The sequence below is a fragment of the Phyllobates terribilis genome, unplaced genomic scaffold (genome assembly GCF_046119375.1).
Source record: "Phyllobates terribilis strain yellow unplaced genomic scaffold, ASM4611937v1 Scaffold_1__5_contigs__length_1240528914, whole genome shotgun sequence".
Classification (NCBI taxonomy): Eukaryota; Metazoa; Chordata; class Amphibia; order Anura; family Dendrobatidae; genus Phyllobates; species Phyllobates terribilis.
The window spans coordinates 359,676,729-359,699,092 of record NW_027362761.1 but is presented as its reverse complement, the minus strand read 5'-3'; the positions used below and the strand labels follow the sequence as shown (position 1 = coordinate 359,699,092).

General features: G+C 40.0%; 1 protein-coding gene across 1 annotated transcript in view; it reads left to right on the top strand.

Annotated features, from left to right (window-relative positions):
- The window catches only part of MLXIP (MLX interacting protein), a 93,681-nt gene extending 74,763 nt beyond the window's left edge, over nucleotides 1-18,918 (top strand). Inside the window, exons 8-17 of the mRNA XM_073676258.1 lie at nucleotides 2,183-2,286; nucleotides 3,009-3,603; nucleotides 5,891-6,012; nucleotides 7,344-7,524; nucleotides 9,191-9,294; nucleotides 10,751-10,852; nucleotides 12,147-12,274; nucleotides 12,952-13,075; nucleotides 14,233-14,362; nucleotides 14,498-18,918. Of these exons, the coding sequence (XP_073532359.1) occupies nucleotides 2,183-2,286; nucleotides 3,009-3,603; nucleotides 5,891-6,012; nucleotides 7,344-7,524; nucleotides 9,191-9,294; nucleotides 10,751-10,852; nucleotides 12,147-12,274; nucleotides 12,952-13,075; nucleotides 14,233-14,362; nucleotides 14,498-14,607 (1,700 nt within the window). The 3' untranslated portion in view covers nucleotides 14,608-18,918. The remainder of the gene's footprint in view (nucleotides 1-2,182; nucleotides 2,287-3,008; nucleotides 3,604-5,890; nucleotides 6,013-7,343; nucleotides 7,525-9,190; nucleotides 9,295-10,750; nucleotides 10,853-12,146; nucleotides 12,275-12,951; nucleotides 13,076-14,232; nucleotides 14,363-14,497) is intronic.
- The last annotated feature ends 3,446 nt before the right edge of the window (nucleotides 18,919-22,364 follow it).

The following is a 22,364-nucleotide window of genomic DNA, read 5'->3' as shown; positions in this document are numbered from 1 at the left end:
CATTCCCTGGTTTGTTTGTCAGTGTTCTTCTCTGTATCCCGCATGTTGTGGTGATGCAGATAATGGACGCTGTATGTCACAAGTAAAACAGTTTATACTCCTACAATGTGAGAGTGCTATTGATTCTGCTGAAATCTGCAACTTTTTACAATATTTTTAATCTATACAGTCAATTTCTTAGAATGACATTAGTGCACATCCGACAAGGATGACCTTTTTGTGTTGATCATCTCAGAAGATTAGTGGCTGGAAAGGTTCTGTTGTAATGCTGAATCTTGGGCCTGAGCCATCTTGCAATAAGCCATGCTGTGGCTTAGATGACGGTAGGGCTCTTTCCCAACAATTCCATGATTCATGGTCTCGTTTCTTTTCGTTTACCATCATGATTGATTAATTTTACAAGGTAGTTTTTGTCATCAAAGTTTCTAATCAGGCAGTCTGAGCAAACTTTCTAGGTCGCTGTACCAGCACGTATTGTGGGTAATGTTCCTGTCCTAGGTAAAGAAACAGTTGGAAAGAAAACTTGCCCCGGTACACTTGTTGGAAACAGTAATGACAAAACTACCCTGTAAATCAATGGTGGTAAACACTGGAAAGAAGAAGGAAGTAAAACAAGAGTCTTAACTGTCTGACGATGAGGAAAAGCCTGATGAGTTAAACCCTAAACAGGTCCTGCCGGTGACTCTTCACTGCATGAACTTCCCTATCACACGTGCAGTGTCAGCAATGATTTAATGACTTAGCGAGTTGTTTACTCTGTTTTTGGAACAAAATTTAATAGAACTTGTCTGATATTGTGAAATTCCTTTTTTTAGTTAAAAGAAATAATAATAATAATGGGGGGGTGACTTTTTTAAATTAACTTTTATTAATAAATTTTGTCAAATTTTATAGTAAAAACATATTAGTTAAATCCTAAATAAATCAATGCATCCACTTCACAAGCAGGGCCAATAAGTATCACTGGAGTTGCATGATTATGAGGGAGATCAGGAAAACCCCACATATATGGAGCATATCACAGAGATCCATACGCAAAAAATGAAAGGGGGGATTTTGGAGAAATGGACAAGACTTTTTCAATGCCGAACAAGTAAACCATGAGTGAGGAGAAGAAAAAATGTAATATATGAATCAATTGATTATTCCTTATTCTGTTTGACAATAAGGGATCAGCACTGACTGGACAATGTTAGTGTGCAAGTACATGGCCAATACGACAATTAGATGTTACCATTCTCCTTGTCAATTTTGTCTTGATTCTGGGAAGAACAATGCAATGCTGAATTCATAAAATGACATGGATGAGAATGCAAGCCTTTACTAAAGTACATGTCTGAAGATATTACAGGTCAATTTTAAAAGAATATCCAACCTCGAGATAAGTCTGCAACCACAGACTGGTCTCATCTGACTTCTCTCAATTCTTTTTTTGAGAGAAGTCGGCACATGTATGCAAGTAAGCACTCACATTGGAGATACCTGGGATTTGGCAGTTTTCAGTCACATGGAGTGACAGCCCACTTTCGTCCCCAGCGTGGACAGACCTTTTAAGGGAATCTATCACGTGAAAAAAAAATCTCTATTATACACAGATATGGGGTTAATCTGTAGGTTAATGGCATCCTGAACCTGCCCGGCGCCTGCACTTAGACCTCTGCTGCCAGGAGGAAATCGACTTTTTATGCCCCAGCAGCGTTCAGCATTTAGTCATGGGGAGGGGGGTAAGCGCCGCCGGTTCAGTCACTGCTGTATATAGAGTGTGGCTGCTGTAACCGCGCAGCCAGCTTTAATGCTGAACAAACTATCGGTCAAGGCCGGGGGAGCGGTTACAGCCACCGCGCTCTATACAGAGTGATAAATGACCTTGCACCGACATTGCCCCGTGATTGAAAACCGAGCGCTGCCTGGGGGAACAAAGTTAATTTCCTCCCAGCAGCAAAGATCTAACTGCAGGCACCGGGCAGGTTAAGGACACTATTAACTTGCAGATTAACCCCATATCTGCAGATTGATTAGCATTTTTTTCACATGGCCGGTTCCCTTTAATATTGGAGGAAGCTTTGCCCTGTGTATTTTGTCAACACATTTTTACAAAAACTTTACTTATTGTCAATAAAAATGACTGTCATATGTAACTTGAAAGTGTAAACTAATATTTTCTTAATTTTTTTTTTTCCAGATATTTTCTCTTCCAAATCCCTGTCATCCACTTTATTCAGTTCTTCATCTTCTGTGCCTGCCGTCCCACTGCCTGACCCTGCGTTGCGCTCCTGTAATCAGGCGGTAAGATACCTTTTATCTGTATTCTTATTCCACAGGTTAAGGGTGAGACTTGGGCATTTTAATAAATAAGGTGTATTCCAGCAGATTATCACTGTAGAGAACTGTCTGGTATATGTACAGCCATCCAGAATTTACGCTGCTTGTCATGAAGGAACCATTTCAAACTTTTAGGCCTAGTATCAGAGGATAGATGTTTGGCGAGGGTTTTATTCATTGTACAGATATTAAAATCTCATGGGAAAATTTATAATGTAAGCCTAAGCTCACACCAGCATATAAAAAAATTGATCGATTATTTATTTTTATTATTATTATTATTTTTAACCCAGAAATGGACCATTTTTCATCGGTACTGTACTATGGGATCCTTATTGCATTGGTTTTTATAAATCATGAATACCAAATACAGTTTTTTAGGTTGTTAATAATAATGTCAATGTATTGGTAAAAATCAGATTCTATACAGTTAATCCTTATGGAATCCATGGTTTGTTTGTTTTTTTTGTATTTTTTGTGCACCTATAGACTTGAATAGGCGAGTCTCATCCAAAACGTGGAAGTAGGGCTGTTCAATTAACCAACTTTGCTCCGAGTGCTTCCGTTTTTTCCCACAGAATGCACTATTACTAATAATACGGTCGTGTGAACGCAGACTTATGTTGCAGGATATTCGTGCTGAATTTTGTAGTAATGTTGCTATTCACCCAACCTTTCTCTTACAGCCTCCTATATTACCATCAAGCAGCCTTGCACCGGTGAATCTTGATGAGGAGTTAATCCCGTCTCCAGGTCCTCCTTCCATCCTTCCTCGAGTACCTGACGTGAGAAGGGAGCGAGCGTCCAGTCTAGGCAGCATCTCTGCTGTCCATGGGCCAGTCAAGTTTAACTCCGAGACTGCTATAAGCTGCCAGCACGGTTTTGTCCCCGTGTTTCCCCCTCCAGTGACGAATTTCCAGACCCCTTCTGCTCCACCAACCGTGCCTCCAAATCCTCGCCTGGCACCCCAGCCTTCCTTTGCTAGCCCGGACAATGATAAGTTCCAAGTGTGTAACTCCACAGTGATCACGCACACGGCCTCTGCTACACTGACTCATAATCCTTCTGCAACTACCTTCAGCCAGAGCCAGAACCTCATCCTTGCTACTCAGCAACAAGTGCCTTGCAACATTTCACTGCAACCCGCAGGGGTGGCTCCCCAAAACGCCCCTCATTCTAGCACATACTATGCGATCTCCAGCTCTGGAGCCAAGAAAAAGCAGCCTCAGAAAATTGTGCCTGCGCCCCAGCCAGAGACTGTGTCTTTACTGTTTACTCCTGGTAAGGTTATATACAGCATTGGTGCAATTCTGGGAATCTGAATGAAAAGGAAATGTTCAGTTGTTATAATTGTTCTTACACCATTACTACGGCTTACCTTTACTCTCCGTAAAAATTATACATCTGGTAAACTGCACGTTGACCTGTCATTTTCGAACAGGGGTCAGGTATTGAGCGGCTGTCAGGCTGTGCTTGGTTGGATCACAGGTTTCTAAACAGTGTTGTCCCATAAATAACAGTGATCACTTATCAGTATGATCAGTGATAAATGAATGATTGTTGGGTGGGGGGGTAAGGGATTGAATTTTAATACATTTTTATAGACTAAGACTGTGACCGTGTTTCTGGGTGCAGCAGTTCCCCATTCCGTGTGTTGCCTAGTTGCCTTACCTTTGGACCTGCTCTGTTTGGCGATGGTCTTGTACCCCAGTGTGCAGAACTGCGCACACTATTCCACATAGTGTACATTGCCTTGATGAGCAGCTGCCTGGCATTGGTTCACTTTACCGTGGACAACCCAAAACGTATTATTTTTTTGTTTTTAATTGAATGAACGGCTGCTGTATAATCCACTTGATATATTAGAATTTGAAAAGAACCAGTTAAAATAATTTTTTAAAAAGCAGAACGTAAACAAGGACACCTAGTGGTAGACATATAGTACTGCAGTGTTAAGCCTATAGAAATTGACACACTAGCTACATATTATCACATAGAAGAATTGTGAATTAGCAATGATATTGAGGATAGGTTAACGAATGTGATATAGGAGATACTGTGTGCAGGATAAAATGCACCAAAAACTACTAAAGCCAGGACTGGATTCAAATTGAAAGGAAACTATAAGGCTATGTTCACACATTGCTTTTTTTGTTTGTTTTTTTTCTGCAGCCAAAACCTGACCTCATGGCAGGAAAAAAGCTGGAGACAAAATGCAGATTTTGCTGTTTTTTGGTTGTTTTTTTTTTTTTTTCATTTTTCAGGATCATAATGTTTAGCTTAGCTACTACCTTACAAGCATAAACGATATAAAGTGTTAGGTCACCAATTAAGACATGTATGAATCCATAAAACTTTTTAGGAAAAAAGGGCAATTTAATCAAATTATTTAGTAGAAAAAAAGTTTGTCTGGATAAATAGTGAGTATTCTGAAGAATAAAAGCTGGATTCATGTATGAAGCAATGAAGCCATGAACTAAGGTTATAGGAGTTCGTGAAAAAACACACAGTTGCAAATGTAAAGACAGTGGGGAAGTTGAAATGGTCGGCCATTGTTTACTGAAGACATTGGTAGGGCATTAAGATGGTAGGGCACTGTTCACTTTCACATATCATTAATTTAAATAAACTGTACTAATACTAACTGCCATACATCCTGCTGTAACTGCACTGGTTTCACCAAAAACGCTGCAAAAACGGATGGCAGCGTTTTTCCTGCTTTTTTTTGCCCTTACTCATTGCTTCTATAGATAGGTGGAAAATGCTGTAGAAACTCTGAAAAAATTGATATGCTGCAGTTTTCAAAAACGCAGAAGTTTTCCAGTTCGGTCAGGGAAAAGAAAAAAGCGTGTGCATAAGATTTCTGAAATCTCATAGCTTTTGCTGATATAAAAAGCAGCTTTTAATTTGCATTAAAAGAAAAAATGCAGCAAAAACACAACTTTTGAACGTAGCCTAAGGGAATTCGTCTCCTTCCTGCAGGAACTGCATTTAGGGTTGACTTCAAAAATTGCATCAAAAACTGAATCTTCATCTACATCTAAAATTAATTTGTATATCCAACCTTAATACTGTTTTATGCTGTGAGTGAATTGGATCTTCCATATTATGTGCTGAACCATTAGCTCAGGTGGATCATGTACTGCTCCCCTTGGGTGGGAACTCCAGATCTGTACAAAAATATTAACAGTAAGCATTGCAACTGCACGGCTGGTTGAATACATTGGTGCTTCTGGATGGCTGAATAAGCATTTATTAGAGTCTGAAAGACTGAATTATCTTAATGGACTGGGGTATGTTGCCCACCCCAATTTTATTTTTCATTTTTTGGGCGTGTTTTTTTTTTTTTCTATTGCATGACAGCAAGCTAAGATCTTGTGACCCGTAAGTAATTCATATACAATTTTGCAATGTAAATTTCTATCACTTCTGATTGCACAGTGGACAACCATTTTTTCTGAACACTGAAATACCCCCTTAATTATAGCAGTGGTCGGTCACTGCCCCTATCATATTTTCATGTACACGAAGTATTACATGGTGTAGATTGACCACTTGTCTTTTTCAGCGCACTTTTCAGGTCAGACTCAAGCTGTGATCGTATCTCCTGCCTCGCTCAAGACCGATACCTTGTTAGCACCAAGGATTACACAGTCCAATTTAGTCATCGCGCCAGCTGGAATCACAGGGGTAAGACTGTTCATGGGCGTTATAAACCAACCCCCTTGCTTGTATTAGACTTGGCTAAAGCTTTAGGCCGGGTTCAGATGGCCATGCTAAAATTTAAGCCAGTCACATCCACAAATTGCAGACTTGACTAGCTCAATGCTCAATGTTCTTGTTCACATAACACACAGGTGCAGGAGTTGACCGTTATTTACGTGCACTAGTCTGGCCCGTAAATTGGGTCAGAATATTGTATGCTGCAATATCTTTCCATGTATTCTATTGATCCATGTGGAAAATCTGCCATGTGCATTGGCTAATTTGTTATGAGTCTGTGCGTTCTGTCTACACAAGTCTGTATGTTACGCTTGTCTGGAATGAGCCTTTAGGCCTCCTTCACACGTCTGTATAAAGCACGTACATGAAAAACCAGTACAGATGTTATAGATGTTTTCCATAAGTGTCATCAGTGTGGTCATCAGTGTGGTCATCAGTGTGGTCATCAGTGTGGTCATCAGTGTGGTCATCAGTGTGGTCATCAGTGTGGTCATCAGTGTGGTCATCAGTGTGGTCATCAGTGTGGTCATCCGTGTTTTTCCAGTATGGATAAAGAATTAAAAGACAAAGCTTCTCCTATACTTTGCAATGTTAAACACCTACAACACATGGATGTTATCCGTGTGCTGTACGTATTTTTCACGGACCCATAGACTTACTTATATTGGCCCTTGTAATCTGTGCTGCCAGGAAAAAAAAACGGACATGTGAATAGCACCATAGATTATAATGGGTACATGTGGCATTTGTGGGTAAAAAAAACCTGATACCACCCATACTGGAAACACTGATGTGTGAAGGAGGCCTTACTGACACTAATTGCACTATATTGCAGGATAGTTTTATAGTATAATAACCATCTATAGTAGTAAATTGTTTCTTTCCCTAGTGCCCATGTACACCAACGAGCATGTGTCATACCAGCAAGTTATCACAGCCGATCTAATGGTGTATATTTGTATAGATTATTCATGATTAAGGGTCAATGCCCACGGCGTCTTTTTTTTTTTTAGGCAGATTCTGCTTGGAGCCCACCTGGACAAAGCACTTTAAAGAGAAGAAAAAAACCTTCCAAAGGCAAAAAAAAATAGAGGACAAACAAGACTCTTCAGGAAAAACACCGCCAGCGTTTTCCTGAAGTATCTTCGGCTTCATAAATGATGCGGATACGACTGCACCTATAAGACTCCATGTGCACATGCTCTAATGTAGAATACTTTAGATTCGGCAAGCTGAGGCAGGTTAATACATCAGCTGTATGCAGAACCCACATTTACTTCTATGTCTCCATCTCACAGACCTCTGGGATGTCGGAATTTCATGGGAGTATTTTTGTTGGACCATCAAAGAAGTCTCAGGGCAGTCAGAAGTCCCAGTCGGCTGTTTCTCGGATCTTTCCCAGTCCAAGTCAAGATAGCCTGGTGAAGAGAGAGATGACCCCATTACAGAACTGCAGCACTGTGCCGTCTCCTTCATCCTGTGAGTTCAGAAGAATACACCATGCTATGATGGATTTAATAGCAATATGTTATTTTTCTGTATACTGGTTGTCTGTTTAGTTATGATGGACATCCTTATGTAGTGAGTGTATGTTTGGGCTTAGTGCACTGTGTAGACAGGTTTCTGTGTGTTCTTTCTGGTGTAAGGCTCTGTTCACATCACGTTAATGGTATATGTCAGGAATATACCTAGATGTGTTCCAATGTGCAGTCAGACCGAGGCTGTGGAGTCGGTAAGCCAAACCTCCAACTCCTCAATTTCCATGACACCGACTCTACGACTCCGACTCCCTCATACATGGCTCATGTTTAAGTCATACATTTACTGTAGCACAGATTCATCTCAGCTAAAAGTCTAGACCTTTAGATCAGGAATGGGACAGACATTTATTGGACATTTCATAACGTGCCCAAATTCTTATGAAAAAATATTCCCCACAAACTGCATTGAACGACTGTACCCAATTTATTATATATTTTAGGAGTTGGAGTCGGTCCATTTTATTCCAACTCCACCAAAATGGGCTCCAACTCCACAGCGCTGAGTCAGACAGTGGCATATGTCAGTAATCGGCAACATTCTTAGGGTTTTTATAAATGTAATGTCTCACTGCATAGGAAAGTGTACTCTGCTTCTTTCCTTTTTATATATTTTTGAAAAAATATGGAGACACAAAGCAAGCTGACGAGGGCCAAAAGGAGGTGAATGGCTAATCTTGGGTAGGGTTGGCTTACACGCTGGGAGCTTTATCGGTGCTTATGACAAGTGTGTTCACATAGTGGGATGTGAGCATAGCCTAATATGTGTTCTTTTAGCAGTTCTTAAAGGGGTTTTCACACTAACAAAAGTTTTATTTTAATCAATAACTCTTGGAATGATGACTTCCACAATTGGATGTGTTTAAATAAAATGTTCCTGTGCTGAGATAATCTTATAAATGTGCTCCTGCTGTGTACTGTGTAATGGCCGTGTCTGACAGTGTACAGAACATGGTCTGATCATACCACAGCTCCTGGGCAGGGGAAGAAGAAAAAGAGTATACAGACATTACAGCATAGGATCGCAGTTGATTCTTTCTTTGTAGTAAAACATTGTTTTAAAACCAGCAGGGAAATGTTTTACCTCACAGAAAGAAACAGCTGTGATCCCGTACTGTTCTGTCTGTGTACTCTTTTGCTTCCTCCCCTGCCCAGGAACTGTGGTATGATCAGACCATGTTCCTGCACGGTCAGACACAGCCATTACACAGTACACAGCAGGGGCACATTTCTAGGATTATCTCAGCACAGGAACATTTTATTTAAACACATCCAGTTGTGGAAGTTATTATTCCAAGATCTATTGATTAAAATAAACTTTCGTTCATGGGGAAAAACCCCTTAATAATGGTCTTAGGTTTTAAAACAAACTGCGATATGATTCCGTATTAGATGTGTGATAATGTGATGGAATTCCAGCGCACTGTGTGAAGTTATTTGATGGGATCTTTATATTGTACAGCTGCACTTTTAACATATGGGAAACATTGGACTACAGGGATCTCTTCCTCCTCAGCACAAAAATCATGCAGGGTCAAAAATAATTGTGTTTTCTATCTGCCAGTATTTTTACTTCTTTTTATCACAAATTGTGTTTGGTGTTTCAGGCAGAGATTCAAGGCAAGGATCACCATGTGCATCTGAACACAGCCTCAGTCCACCGCATAGCTCAGGAAAAGCCACCGCTGACCATCAAAGCTCTGCACTCAAGGTAGGGTAGAGACACAAAGTTTGTTTTATCTTCCATACGTCGTCCTCAGCATAGTGGTCTGAATAAGTGCATTGTAAAGCCTGTAATTTCATAAAATATGTAATTTATTCTCTTCATATCATATCTTCATTTCACATTTAATATATGAAATGATATAGTTGCTACCTCTCCACAGTCGAGCTCTCTGCTTGCAATCTTTCATGGTTATCTGCTAGGACCTACAAGTCTGGCCATGTACCGTGCACTTGTGTGTCCATTACATGGACAGGAGAGTAAGCCATGAAGTGCCTATTCAATGACTTTAGAGATCTTGAAAACTGTGAGGTTAATAGGCATTCTGTATCTGCATTGACCCTGTACAGGATGGCACAATCTGCTGTACTTTACTACCTAGTGAAACAAACTGTATGCAGCAGACACGTGCCATCTGGAGATTGACGGTCTACTCATTGTTAAAGTATATCTTTAGGAAAAACTCCTGGCCTATACTTCTAGGGAAGTGGAAAAATGAAGTATGCACTTAGCTTTAGCAATCACAGTTTGGGCCTTGTCAGAGTTGCATATATTCTACCACTTGCCATTTTTGTTCTGCTTTCAACACTTCAACTTCAAGAACTGATTGATGACTTGCTTCCCAAGTACCCCTGCCCACCTTGATAAGTGCCATTTCCCCAAGGTAATCGAGATTATTCAGTTCACTGTTAGAGGTTTTAATGGTATGACTGATAGGTGACCGATCAGCAGAACAGGAGACTTTGATCACCTTCACAATGGCGTGGTGGTTCTCATGCCTTATTCATTCCCTAAGCGGTCAGCCAAATGCTGCTCTCTGCTTTTTCCAACAGCCCCATAAAGAGAGAATGTAGCTGCTGTCGGGCATCTATTTTACATAGATTAAGATGCCTACTTGGAAATAAAAATCCCCTTCGTGCTTATTGATGTGGGTCCCAGTGATCGGACCACCACCAATCAGTAGGTTATCATCTGTCCTGTGGATGGCTAATAACTTGATTTCACCGGACAACCTGTTTTAAGTAAAACTTTTATGCTAGGAGGGAAATGAAAGAAGAGTGTGTGATATTTAGGGTAGGAATGTTTGGCATTCCAAGTCCAACACATGACTATGACTACCCCATGTGTATTACCAGTACCATGGTAGTCTGATGTACCACCAGCCTTTATATACAATGGGAAGATCTAAAGTTATAGTTGCCACTATCACTTCTTGTCGATGGGACCCAACACTGGATTGTGAATGTCTTGGTAAGTATTTCATAGTGGGCTACCAGAGTCCGCACAGCAGGAGCTTTTCTTCTAAATCTGGGTAACTGGATATTGATGATTATTTATTACTGATTACCTAGCCTGCCATCAATCCTTCTTTCTTTTAATCCCTTATATTGCTTCCATAGTGGAATTCACAATTTACACCTGTTTCAAACCAATTATTTTACAGACTCAAAGGTTGAAGCATATTTCTGCGGAACAGAAGAGGAGGTTTAATATAAAGCTTGCCTTCAACACACTGAACAGTTTTGTGTCCTCAAGCAACAAACCAGTAAGTGAATTCCCTGCATTTAACCATCACATTATGACTTCTTCCAGGGTTTGTGTGGTGTAATATGTTCCTCTACAACGTGACATCCCTAATACATTCCAGACAGTTAAAAAAAAAAAATATGCAATTGTCTTCCTAAAGTGTATTTACCTAACTCTCGATCATAGGAGGTCCGTCCTCGTGAATACTGTGATAGAACAAAATTTGAGTTCTGGAGGATAATTGGCACCTTGCTATTTATCATGTTAAAAGTAATATATGTGTAAGATATAAAACTGCTCTAATTTGTCAGGATATCTAGGTCTTATACTAACCACATATATGACCTATCTGATACATTTATGATTGGTGGTGGACCCGACTGTTGAGACACCCACCAATCACAAGGATGGGGGTCCCAATAACCCTTTTGGGAATAGAGCTGTAGTGAGGTTGCATTACAACTGCTCCATTCCCTGTTCTCAGGATCAGAGGTGGTCTCAGCAGTAGGACTCCCAGCAAGCAGACATTGATCATCTATCCCAGAGATCCCCAGCCTCTGACCTTGAGAGCCACATCAGCTATGAAAGAGTCGCAAGCCACATCCAGCCCCTGCCTCCCTCACAGTAGTGACACCCAGAGCCCCCTATTACCAGTATAATGACAGCCAAAGCTTTTCCACTGGAATCACCCCACGGCAGTGTGCCAAGATCCAGGCTTTCCTATCTTATCCCCACTCAGATCTGCTCTTCTGTGCAGGGTTACACACAAGTCACCATCTAGAGATCTGCTCTTAATAGCCGTTTGCTATACCTGGTGATAATGCATCAAGCTGACAGACAGCCGCGAGCCACACATCACGGGCCCGCGAGCCACGTGTGGCTCTCAAGCTACAGGTTGGGGACCCCGATCTATCTTCTAGGTACTTTGATAAATGTTTGGGAACTTAAAGGACATTGTTTCATAAAGTATTAGTAAAATATGCAGAATTCCTATATTTTAGTTGCTTTAAAGAAATCAGAGACCTAGTTAGACTTTCCCTTAGCCAGGGCAAAAATCAAGTTCACTGCCCTAATCCTGCAAGGTAACAGGCTGGCCAAGGTAGAATGTCTTAATGTCTTTTTGGTTCAGCCCCTTACTTGCCCCTCTCCTTTACTACACCAGCTCAAGCATCTAGACACGCATCACCCCCTTCCCTAGCTATGCCTTTGAAGAAACCATACCAAACTATTATCCATTATGTTAAGTCTTATGTCTTTGCAGTATAGCACTTTATGGTTCATCATGATTTTTTTTTTTTTTACTTTTCCAACAGATTAGCCATGCAATTACCCTTCAGAAAACCGTGGAGTATATTGCCAAACTTCAGCAAGAGAGGACTCAAGTGTTAGAAGAAACCAGACGACTCAGGGAAGAGGTGGAAGAGTTGCATCTTGCCATTAGGTTTGTATGGCTGTAGTATTTGGATATGCCAGTATCCTGCCTGGTGTTAAATTCCACTGAAGCCCCCATACACCTTAGTCTAATATCGGCTGAACCCCGGCAATATCGATGGGTCCGATGTGTTTGGGGGCCTTGGACAGATGATTGTCAGGGGAGATAATGATCCAGCATGTCCAATTTTGGACTGCCGAGCCTATTGTTTTCCTTGAGGCAAGCTACCAGAGATGTCTGATAGTGGCTCTCTCATGGAGAACACAGGAGTGCCAATAACAAAAGATATTCAATATAGAGCACCTAAACTCATTTGGCACCACCCAGACTTTCATCATCTGACATAACATTAACTGCAAACTAGTATTAGAATTTTGTGCCAGATTGCCAATAATGCTGAACATCAATTTATTTTTGTTCAAGTCAATAAGGCATCCCTTTTGTCTGGAAATCAGAAACAAGTGATATTTCAGTCTGGACCAGCCCTGTCGGTCAGAATATTCATTTTAGATTTAAGGGCCTACATGTCTCTGAAGTGTGGAGAGGTAATGGTGTAGCGATGTGCCAAACATAATGGATGTAATATTGAATGGGACAGATAGTAAAGATTTGTTGTTGTTTTCTATGCTTTCTTTTGTATGTTTTTACGAAGGTATAATCTTTAATAAACTTGATGTTGTTTTCAGTTCCTATCAAGAGCAACTTCCTGCCACTGGGGTACCTGTCACTCCTCAAAGGGTTGATCATATTAGGGATCTGTTTGATAAGTATGTGAAAAGCAGAACACTTGAAAACTGGAAGTTCTGGATTGTATCCTTTTTTGGTGTGGTTCAAGCAGTGTGTTTTATGAAAGTTTCAAGATATAATAAACAATTTGATTTCAGAGCCAAAATGTTCAGCCTCGGACTAAAGACATAATGTACCTGGTGTTGGATATAATTGTTTTTCCACATAGACCTCCAAGTAAAACTTAACACAGAAACTGTAAAAAAAAAAAAAAAATATATCAAAGAATGCTCTTCCTTAATTGCCTTATTTTCTTTGATACTTTGTTGTCTCATATTACAGTTAAAATTGAAGAATATAGAAATATAAATACTTTGTGTGCATCTCGGCCATGTTCTTTCTCCTCCTCCTCCTAACTGTTCTCTATCTGGCTGCAGCATAGGCCCCCCCCCCCAAGTCTACATGCAGACATGGCACGGAGGTCAATCCCTTTGCTTAAAGGGTGGAATTTTAGGTGGTTATGGGTTACTCCTAGAACCGATCAGCAGAAAATGTAGAAAAACTATTCAAAAGACCTGTTATTTTGAATAATTTTCTGCATTTTCCTGATACAGTCAAACAATGAGAGCAATTTAATGTCTTCTTGAATGTGATTTTTTTTATTTTTTAGATTATGGTGTCTTACTGATGCTTCATTGTCACTTTGTTAATGTGTTTTTATTGCCCAACAGTTCCTAGTAGAAATAGGATGCCAGGAATAATTATGTGCTAGGTGCGGTGTACATGTCATGTCAGATGACTCGTCAGAATAAGTTGTCATGTGAGTACATGAGGAATAACACTATTTCTGGTCATTTCTTCACTTTTGTTTTGCTTTTTTCCCTCTGCCGACTCTGTCCACTACCTCAAAGACATCAGAAGTAGAGATAGAGATTAGCATCTAAGATGTCTCCTATATCTGGCAAACACTGATTCCTGCTCTCCTGTCTCGCTATAAAACATATTCAGAAGCAACAGCATGGAGGCCATTGTACATCAGTACTGAGCAGTGTAGCTGTGCTTTCAGCTCTGGGGTTAGATATTGTCTTGGTAGAGGACCATAGACCATCTCTGAAATGGCTGCTAATAAGTAAATTAAAGCATGGGGAGATGTAGATCTTCAGGACGGTGGCCCAGAGCTGGATTTATAAAATAGAATTGTGCTAATGTGTAATACTCCTTAACTCAAATTGTCAATCCAGTTCAGCATCATCATCAAACCATTGTTTGACTCTTTCAATGACATGGTATCGACAACCAACATCGATGAGTTATACAGTACCACTCTAGAATGGCTAGAGTCACATTGCTCTCTCCCGGCTTTGAGGCCCAGTAAGTACTGTAATGCACCTTGTACGTAATATGTACTAATTGATATGTTTTACTGTTTAATAATGTTTTCATAGTTTTAATATATTATCAATGACTATACTGATTTCATCTTCCAAATTTTCATCTTTTTCTCAGTGGTGCTAAAGACATTGCGTTACCTGAGCACGACAACATCCATCTTATCCGATCCATTAAGTTTGCCAGATCAAGCCAAACAAGCCGTCACGAAGAACAGCAAGACTTGATAACGGATGAACTTCTCCCTAAGTGGAGAGAAAAGCTTGTGCTGTTACCCTGCATTGCTCTCTGTGAGACGTCTTTCAACACTCTGCCTGAGCATCCGTGCTGGAGCAACCGGTGATTGGTCGTCGGCTGCAGTCAGGGAATCCCTGTCTTTGGTGGTTTTGTGAGGCATCTCTTCTACAGAGAGCAGAAATGACTGGAAACCTTTTGCACTGACCCCTACAACAAAGCTGATCAAGTGGATGCCGAGTTTCAGAAACAGTCAAAGGGAAATACATTTTTGTGATCTAATTGCTAAAGATTTTTTGTTTTCTTGAACCCTCAAAGCCAATGTATTTTAAAGGTGTTTTTATTCTTTCAGGATTTAGCAGCTGTACTATAGTCATGATCTCGTCCTTAGTGATGAAAAGAGAATGCCCACAAGTTCAATGTAAAAGGAGGTTTAAAAGTAGAATGTCTGCATTTTGCGGATAGGATATAGTTTTTTTTTTAAATACTTGTCATTTTCCTATTTTTTGTTTTACTGGAGCTAAGCATCACTTTGTGGCTTGGTAATTACTCACTCTTTTTCAACTGAAAAAAAAAATTGTTTGGCTGAATATGCTCGTAGTTGAGGGATTCAGAAGTGATGGCTGTCTGTACGTTGGTTCAGCTGACGGCCATGTGATTCTTATGGCCAGTTTTATTCCATGCCAAGTCTTTAGAGGTAGAAGTTAGAAGCCAATACCAGTAGAACTGGTTACTATTAGAACTTCTGTTCTTGCATCCCAATGTCAGTACTTATTTTCCCCTATTATCCATAGGGTCATCGGTCCTCACAGCATCCACCCATTGTCTTACCTTTGTTACTAAGGTCGCATTAACACAATGGTGTGTGATGGTCTACTGTGATTCACGAACTGTCCACTGGTCTCCTCCTTATCTAAACTTGAGACTCCTTACAGGCATATCTGAATGCTGTTACGTTTAGGTCAGCAGACCCTTGGCTGGTCTGAGTAACACACGGACATGTGAATGCGGCCTAAGGGTGCATTTACACTGCACGATTATCATGAGCGATCCTAGGAAAGCTTGTTTCCCAAGAGTCAGGCAACATAAAGAGGCTGCCAATCACACGAGAAAACAGCAAAATGTTAATTCGACTGGTTAAATTTAATCTGCTGACTAGCTTAAAGAAAAAAAGAAAAAAAAAATCATTGTTTTCGTCATCACATTGTAGTCAGCAGCACAGATACTGTTTACACAGGACAATCTTATACAAATTATTCCGGTTGCATGGGAGATGCAGTCTGCCTATTAAACGACTGCCAAATATGTAGCTAGTTGGCAATCGTATAACGCCCGCAAGTCTGCCAGTTTAAACCCTCCGTAATTGTATTTGCTTGCTATGAGGCCCAGTGTTCTTGTGTTAACAGTGATAACTGTCAAAGAAAAAGCAAAGAAGTTCTGTCATAGGGACACTAGCGCAGACTTTCTTCAGTTCGGGTACTTTAGAAAAGGATAAGGCATCAAATTACTGGGACTGTATAGAGTTTGTTGGTGTTTTCATTCACTGCTATTTAATAAAAGAACTGAACATCCTTCAGTATTAGATTCACAATCACATATTAGGTTTTATGTTACATGTTATTTGACTCAGGTTTTTGCTAGCTAGTTTAAAATTTCAAAGTGATTTGCAATGAAGTATCATGTCAGGACATTTTCGTTTTTTTTTTTTTTTTTTTTTTTTTATGAATCTAGGGGTTTACAAGCTGTTTTACGGTAACACTGTGATGGTGGTAAATGAAGATTTGCTGAAGTTTCTGCTTTTCTGCCTCTCTATTGCTGTCAAGGCAAGCTCAAGTATAAGCTTGAAATGAGCAATTTTTTATTTTTTTTACATATATATTTTTTTCTTTTTTTAAGAATTATATATGTTACATAATATTCTTACAGACTGCTGCATGCCTGGCCTGTGTCACCTTTTTTTTTTTTCTTCTTCTTCCTCTTGGAACTGTTGCCAAACTTTTCATGGGGAAAGTTGAGTTGATTTAAATTGTATTTAATAGTCAAAAATGTCATGTGCTTATGTTGTTACTACTTCTGATGTTCAACTTTTCTTCTAGCTCCGGTTTCATTAAAGTAACGTCTGCATTCCAATAGGCTCTACTGGATCTAGTAAACTACTATCCTGTACTGGTCTAAATTTGGTTTACAGTATGAGACAACTGATATACAAAACAAGCCGCAAAAGGTCCTTTACGGCCTAGAAACCTTTTCTTTTACTCAAATGAACATCACAAAAATGTTTTCTCCATATACTACCCCTGGCAAAAATTATGGAATCACTGGGCTCGGAGGATGTTCATTCGGTTGTTTAATGTTGTTGAAAAAAAGCAGATCGCAGACATGGCACAAAACTAAAGTCATTTCAAAAGGCAACTTTAGGGCTTTAAGAAACACTAAAAAGAAATCAAGATTAAAAATGTGGTACTCAGTAAGGGTAATTTGTTTCAGACCAAGCAGAGGGAAAAAATTATGGAATCACTCAATTCTGCGGAAAAAATTATGGAATCATGAAAAACACACAAAAGAACACTCCAATACATCACTAGTATTTTGTTGCACCACCTCTGGCTTTAATAACAATTTGCAGTCTCTGAGGCATGGACTTAATGAGTGACAAACAGGACTCTTCATCAATCTGGCTCCAACTTTCTCTGATTGCTGTTGCAAGATCAGCTTTGCAGGTTGGAGCCTTGTCATGGACCATTTTCTTCAACTTCCACCAAAGATTTTCAATTGGATTGAGATCTGGACTATTTGCAGGCCATGACATTGACCTTATGTGTCTTCTTTCAAGGAATGTTTTCACAGTTTTTGCTCTATGGCAGGATGCATTATCATTTTGAAAAATGTCATCATCCCCAAACATCCTTTCAATTGATGGGATAAGAAAACTGCCCAAAATATCAATGTAAACTTGGGCATTTATTGAAGATGTAATGACAGCCATCTCCCCAGTGCCTTTACCTGACATGCAGCCCCATATCATCAATGACTGTGGAAATTTGCATGTTCTCTTCATGCAGTCATCTTTATAAATCTCATTGGAACGGCACCAAACAAAAGTTCCAGCATCATCCCCTTGCCCAATGCAGATTCACAATTCTTCACTGAATATGACTCCTCATCATTCATCCAGTCATCCACAGTCCACGATTGCTTTTCCTTAGCCCATTGTAACCTTGTTTTTTTCTGTTTAGGTGTTAATGATGGCTTATGTTTAGCTTTTCTGTATATAAATCCTATTTCCTTTAGGCGGTTTCTTACAGTTCGGTCACAGACATTGACTCCAGTTTCCTCCCATTCGTTCCTCATTTGTTTTGTTGTGCATTTCCTGTTTTGGAGACATATTGCTTTAAGTTTCCGGTCTTGATGCTTTGATGTCTTCCTTGGTCTACCTGTATGTTTGCCTTTAACAACCTTCCCATGTTGTTTGTATTTGGTCCAGATTTTAGACACAGCTGTCTGTGAACAACCAACATCTTTTGCAACATTGCGTGATGATTTACCTTCTTTTAACCGCTTCCCGACCGCCCACTGTACATAAACGTCGGCGCTGCCTGGGCTCTGCAGCGCCGACGTTTATGAACGGTCGGTGGTCCCGCAGCCCTCGGGACCCCCAGGGTCCTGCAAGTGCTATGGGTGCGGTGCAGAGCGACAGCTCTGACAGGGGACATCATCAGGACCTGATTGGATCAGGTCCCAATGATGTTAACTCTTTGCTATCTTCTATATGCCGCGATCTATAGTGATCGCGGCATTTAGAAGATAGCGGAGAGGGGGTCGTCCACTTACCTCTCCGACGGCCCCTGATGTCTGACAGGACCTGCCGTTGTCATGGCAGCCGGAGGTCACATGACCACCTCCGGATCTGCCATGTATGGTGTCCTGCTAGACTCAGCCTGCAGCTGAAGTCTAGCAGGAGACACTGACTGTGAAACTGTCAGCAAAGTTCTCATGCAATGCAATACATGTCTATTGCATTGCATGAGAACAGTGATTAGAAAAATAAAAATTAATGTCCCATACAGGACTAAGTAAAAATGTAAAAAAAAAAAAAGGCTAAAAAATGTTTTCAAACTGTTAAAAAAAAATCACAAAATAAATAAAAATAAATAAAATATTAAACCAATAAATCCGTATATTTATGCAAAAACAAAAAAAGTACACCTATTTGGTATCGCCGCGTCCGAAACAACCCGATCTATAAAACTGTCACACTAATTAACTCCTTCTGTGCACACCGTAATAAAAATAAATAAAAAACGGAGCAAAAAACTATGCTTTTTCATCATATCACCAAACAAAAAGTGGAAAAAAATGCGATCAAAAAGCAAAATGTAAATAAAAATGGTACCGCTGAAAACGTCATCTTATTCCGCAAAAAAAAGCCAACCTACATCTCAATCAGCCGAAAAATAAAAGTTATAGATCTCAGAATAAAGCGATGCAAAAAATATTTTTTCTATAGAATTGTTTTATTGTGTAAAAGCGCCAAAACATAAAAAAATATACAGTAAGTGTAGTATCGCTGTAAACGTACTGACCCGAAGAATAATGCTGCCTTATCACTTTTACCACACGCAGAACAGCATTAAAAAAACCTTCAAAAAACAATTCCTGGATTGTTGGTTTTTGTTAATTTTACCTCCCAAAAAACGGAATAGAAAGCGATCAAAAAATGTCACGTACCCAAAAATGGTAGCAATAAAAATGTCAACTCGTCCTGCAAAAAACAAGCCGTCACATGACTGTCGGCCGAAATATGGAAAAATTATAGCTCTCAAAATATGGCGATGCAAAAACTAGATTTTGCAAAAAAAAGCGTCTTTTAGTGTGTGACAGCTGTCAGTCATAAAAACCCGATATAAATCTGGTATCTCTGTAATCGCACCGACCCGAAGAATAAAGTAATCTCATCACTTATACCGCACGAGGAACGGCGTAAAAAATAAATAAAACCAATTCTTCACCTGCTACTGATTTGTTTATTATATCTCCCAAAGATCGCAGTAAGGCTCTGCTCACATTTATCCTGCGCTCTGCGCTGAGCACTTACACCAGAGTTTCCGTGTAAATCTCTGAAATACATGATTCAGATGGAACCCATGACGGAAGATTCCCTGTAATGAGGCAGATATAGGCCACTGTGGATGCCGTCTGGCCTGTGATCCCACGATGTCAGTTTTTTTAGGCGTGCATAAAAGTGCGGTTGGCCACAGTTTTGTGCACTTCTGAAAAAAGGACACCGCTAAACAGAGGCCAGACGGAGTCCAGAGTAACTCTGCTGCCTCATTACAGTGAATGGATCCTGCAGGGGTTTCGTCTGAATTACATCACTTGGAAATTTAGATGGAAACCCCGATGTAAGTGCTCAGCATAGAGCGCCGGATAAATGTTACGTAAAATGTTCCCAATAAAAGCTTCAACTCAGTCCTCAAAAACAGCTAGTCCCCACTCAGGTCCGTTATCTGTTAAAAATATAAGGGACTTCCAAGTTACTGGTAGCAGAAAGGCTCTGGAAAAGCGAAATGGCCTTTGCCCCCCAAAAGAAATTCAGAAAATTTTGTGCTCCCAAATCCAAATGCCTATTCTACAATAATTTGTTCTCCAATTGTCAAATAGCGCTCCGTCCCTCCCAGATCTCGCCGTATGGCTAAGCGGTACGATACAGCCACATATGGGGTATTGCCACTTTTGGAAGAAATTGTGTGACACATTTCGGCTCCATTTTTACCCATTGCCCTGTGTGAAAATGTAAAATCTGAGGGTGAAACATTTTTTCGTGGTAAAAATATAGTTATGTTTTCTTCACTGCCCAATGGTATAAATTTAAAAATTAAAAAATACTCACTACTTCCCTAGATGAATTCCTTGAGAGGTGTAGTTTACAAAATGGGGTCACTTGTGGGGGTTTCTGCTGTTTTGGCATGTCAGCGACTCTTCAAATGTGACATGGTGTCTGCAACCTATCCCAGCCAACATAGCGCTCCTTTCTCTTCCGAACCCTGCCGTACACCAAAGCAGTGGTTTTCCCCCACATCTGGGGTATCGGCGTGCTGAGGAGAAATTGCACAACAAATTTCATGGTGCAATTTCTCCTGTTATCCTTATGATAATGCAAAATTAGGGGATGAAAAACAATTTTTGTGGGAAAAATGTGCAAATTTTATTTTTACGGCTCAATATTATAAACTTCTGTGAAGCACCTGGGGGTGCAAGGTGCTCACCACACATCTAGATAAGTTCCCTAAGGGGTCTAGTTTCCAAAATGGTGTCACTTGTGGGGGGTTTCCACTGTTTAGGCACATCAGGGGCTCCCCAAATGCAACATGGCGTCCGCTAATTATTCAAGCAAATTTTACATTCAAAAAGTCAAATGGCGCTCCTTCCCTTCCAAACCCTGCTGTGCGCCCAAACAGTGGTTTTCCTCCACATATGGGGTATCAGCGCGCTCATGAGAAATTGCACTACAAATTATGTAGTTCATTTTTTCCTGTTACCCTTACGAAAATAAAAAAATTGGGTCTAAACTAACATTTTTGTGAAAAAAAAGTTAAATGTTCATTGTTTTCGTCCACATTCCAAAAATTCCCGTGAAACACCTGAAGGGTTAATAAACTTCTTGAATGTGGTTTTGAGCACCTTGAGGGGTGCAGTTTTTAGAATGGTGTCACTTTTGGGTATTTTCTGTCATAAAGGCCCTTCAAAGTCACTTCAAATAAGATGTGGTCCCTAAAAAAAAAAAAAAAATGTTTTTGTAAACTTTGTTGGAAAAATTAGAAATCGCTGGTCAACTTTTAACCCTTATAGCTTCCTAACAAAAAAAAAATTTTGGTTCCAAAATTGTGCTGATGTAAAGTAGACATGTGGGAAAAGTTATTTATTAACTATTTTGTGTGACATATCGCTCTGATTTAAGGGCATGAAAATTCAAAGTTTGAAAATTTTACCGCTATCATGAAGTACAATATGTCACGAAAAAACAATCTCTTAATCAGGGGGATCCGTGGAAGCGTTCCAGAGTAATTACTTCATAAAGTGACAGTGGTCAGAATTGAAAAAATTGGCCTGGTCACGAAGGCAAAAACAGGCTCTGGCGCGAAGTGGTTAAGAGTTTGATAATCCTCTCATTTGTTTCAATTTACATCTCTCGTGTTGGAGCCATAATTCATGTCAGTCCACTTGGTGCAACAGCTCTCCAAGGTGCGATCACTCCTTTTTAGATGCAGACTAATGAGCAGATCTAATTTGATGCAGGTGTTAGTTTTGGAAATGAAAATTTACAGGGTGATTCCATAATTTTTTCCTCAGAATTGAGTGATTCCATAATTTTTTCCCTCTGCTTGGTGTGAAAAAAATTACCCTTACTGAGTAACACATTTTTAATCTTGATTTTTTTTTTAGTGTTTCTTAAAGCCCTAAAGTTGCCATTTGAAATGACTTTAGTTTTGTGCCATGTCTGTGATCTGCTTTTTTTCAACAACATTAAACAACTGAATGAACATCCTCCGAGCCCGGTGATTCCATAATTTTTGCCAGGGGTTGTATAAAGAACTTGTGTTAAAGGGCTTGTTCCATAAACAAAATATATTACCTGTCCATGGGTATGATTGATTGGTGAGGCTCTCCGTAGCTGAACCCGCTGGCTATTATGGGACCTGAAACTCAAAGTCCCATGTGTGAGTGGAGTGGTAGTGAGCACGTGCGACCA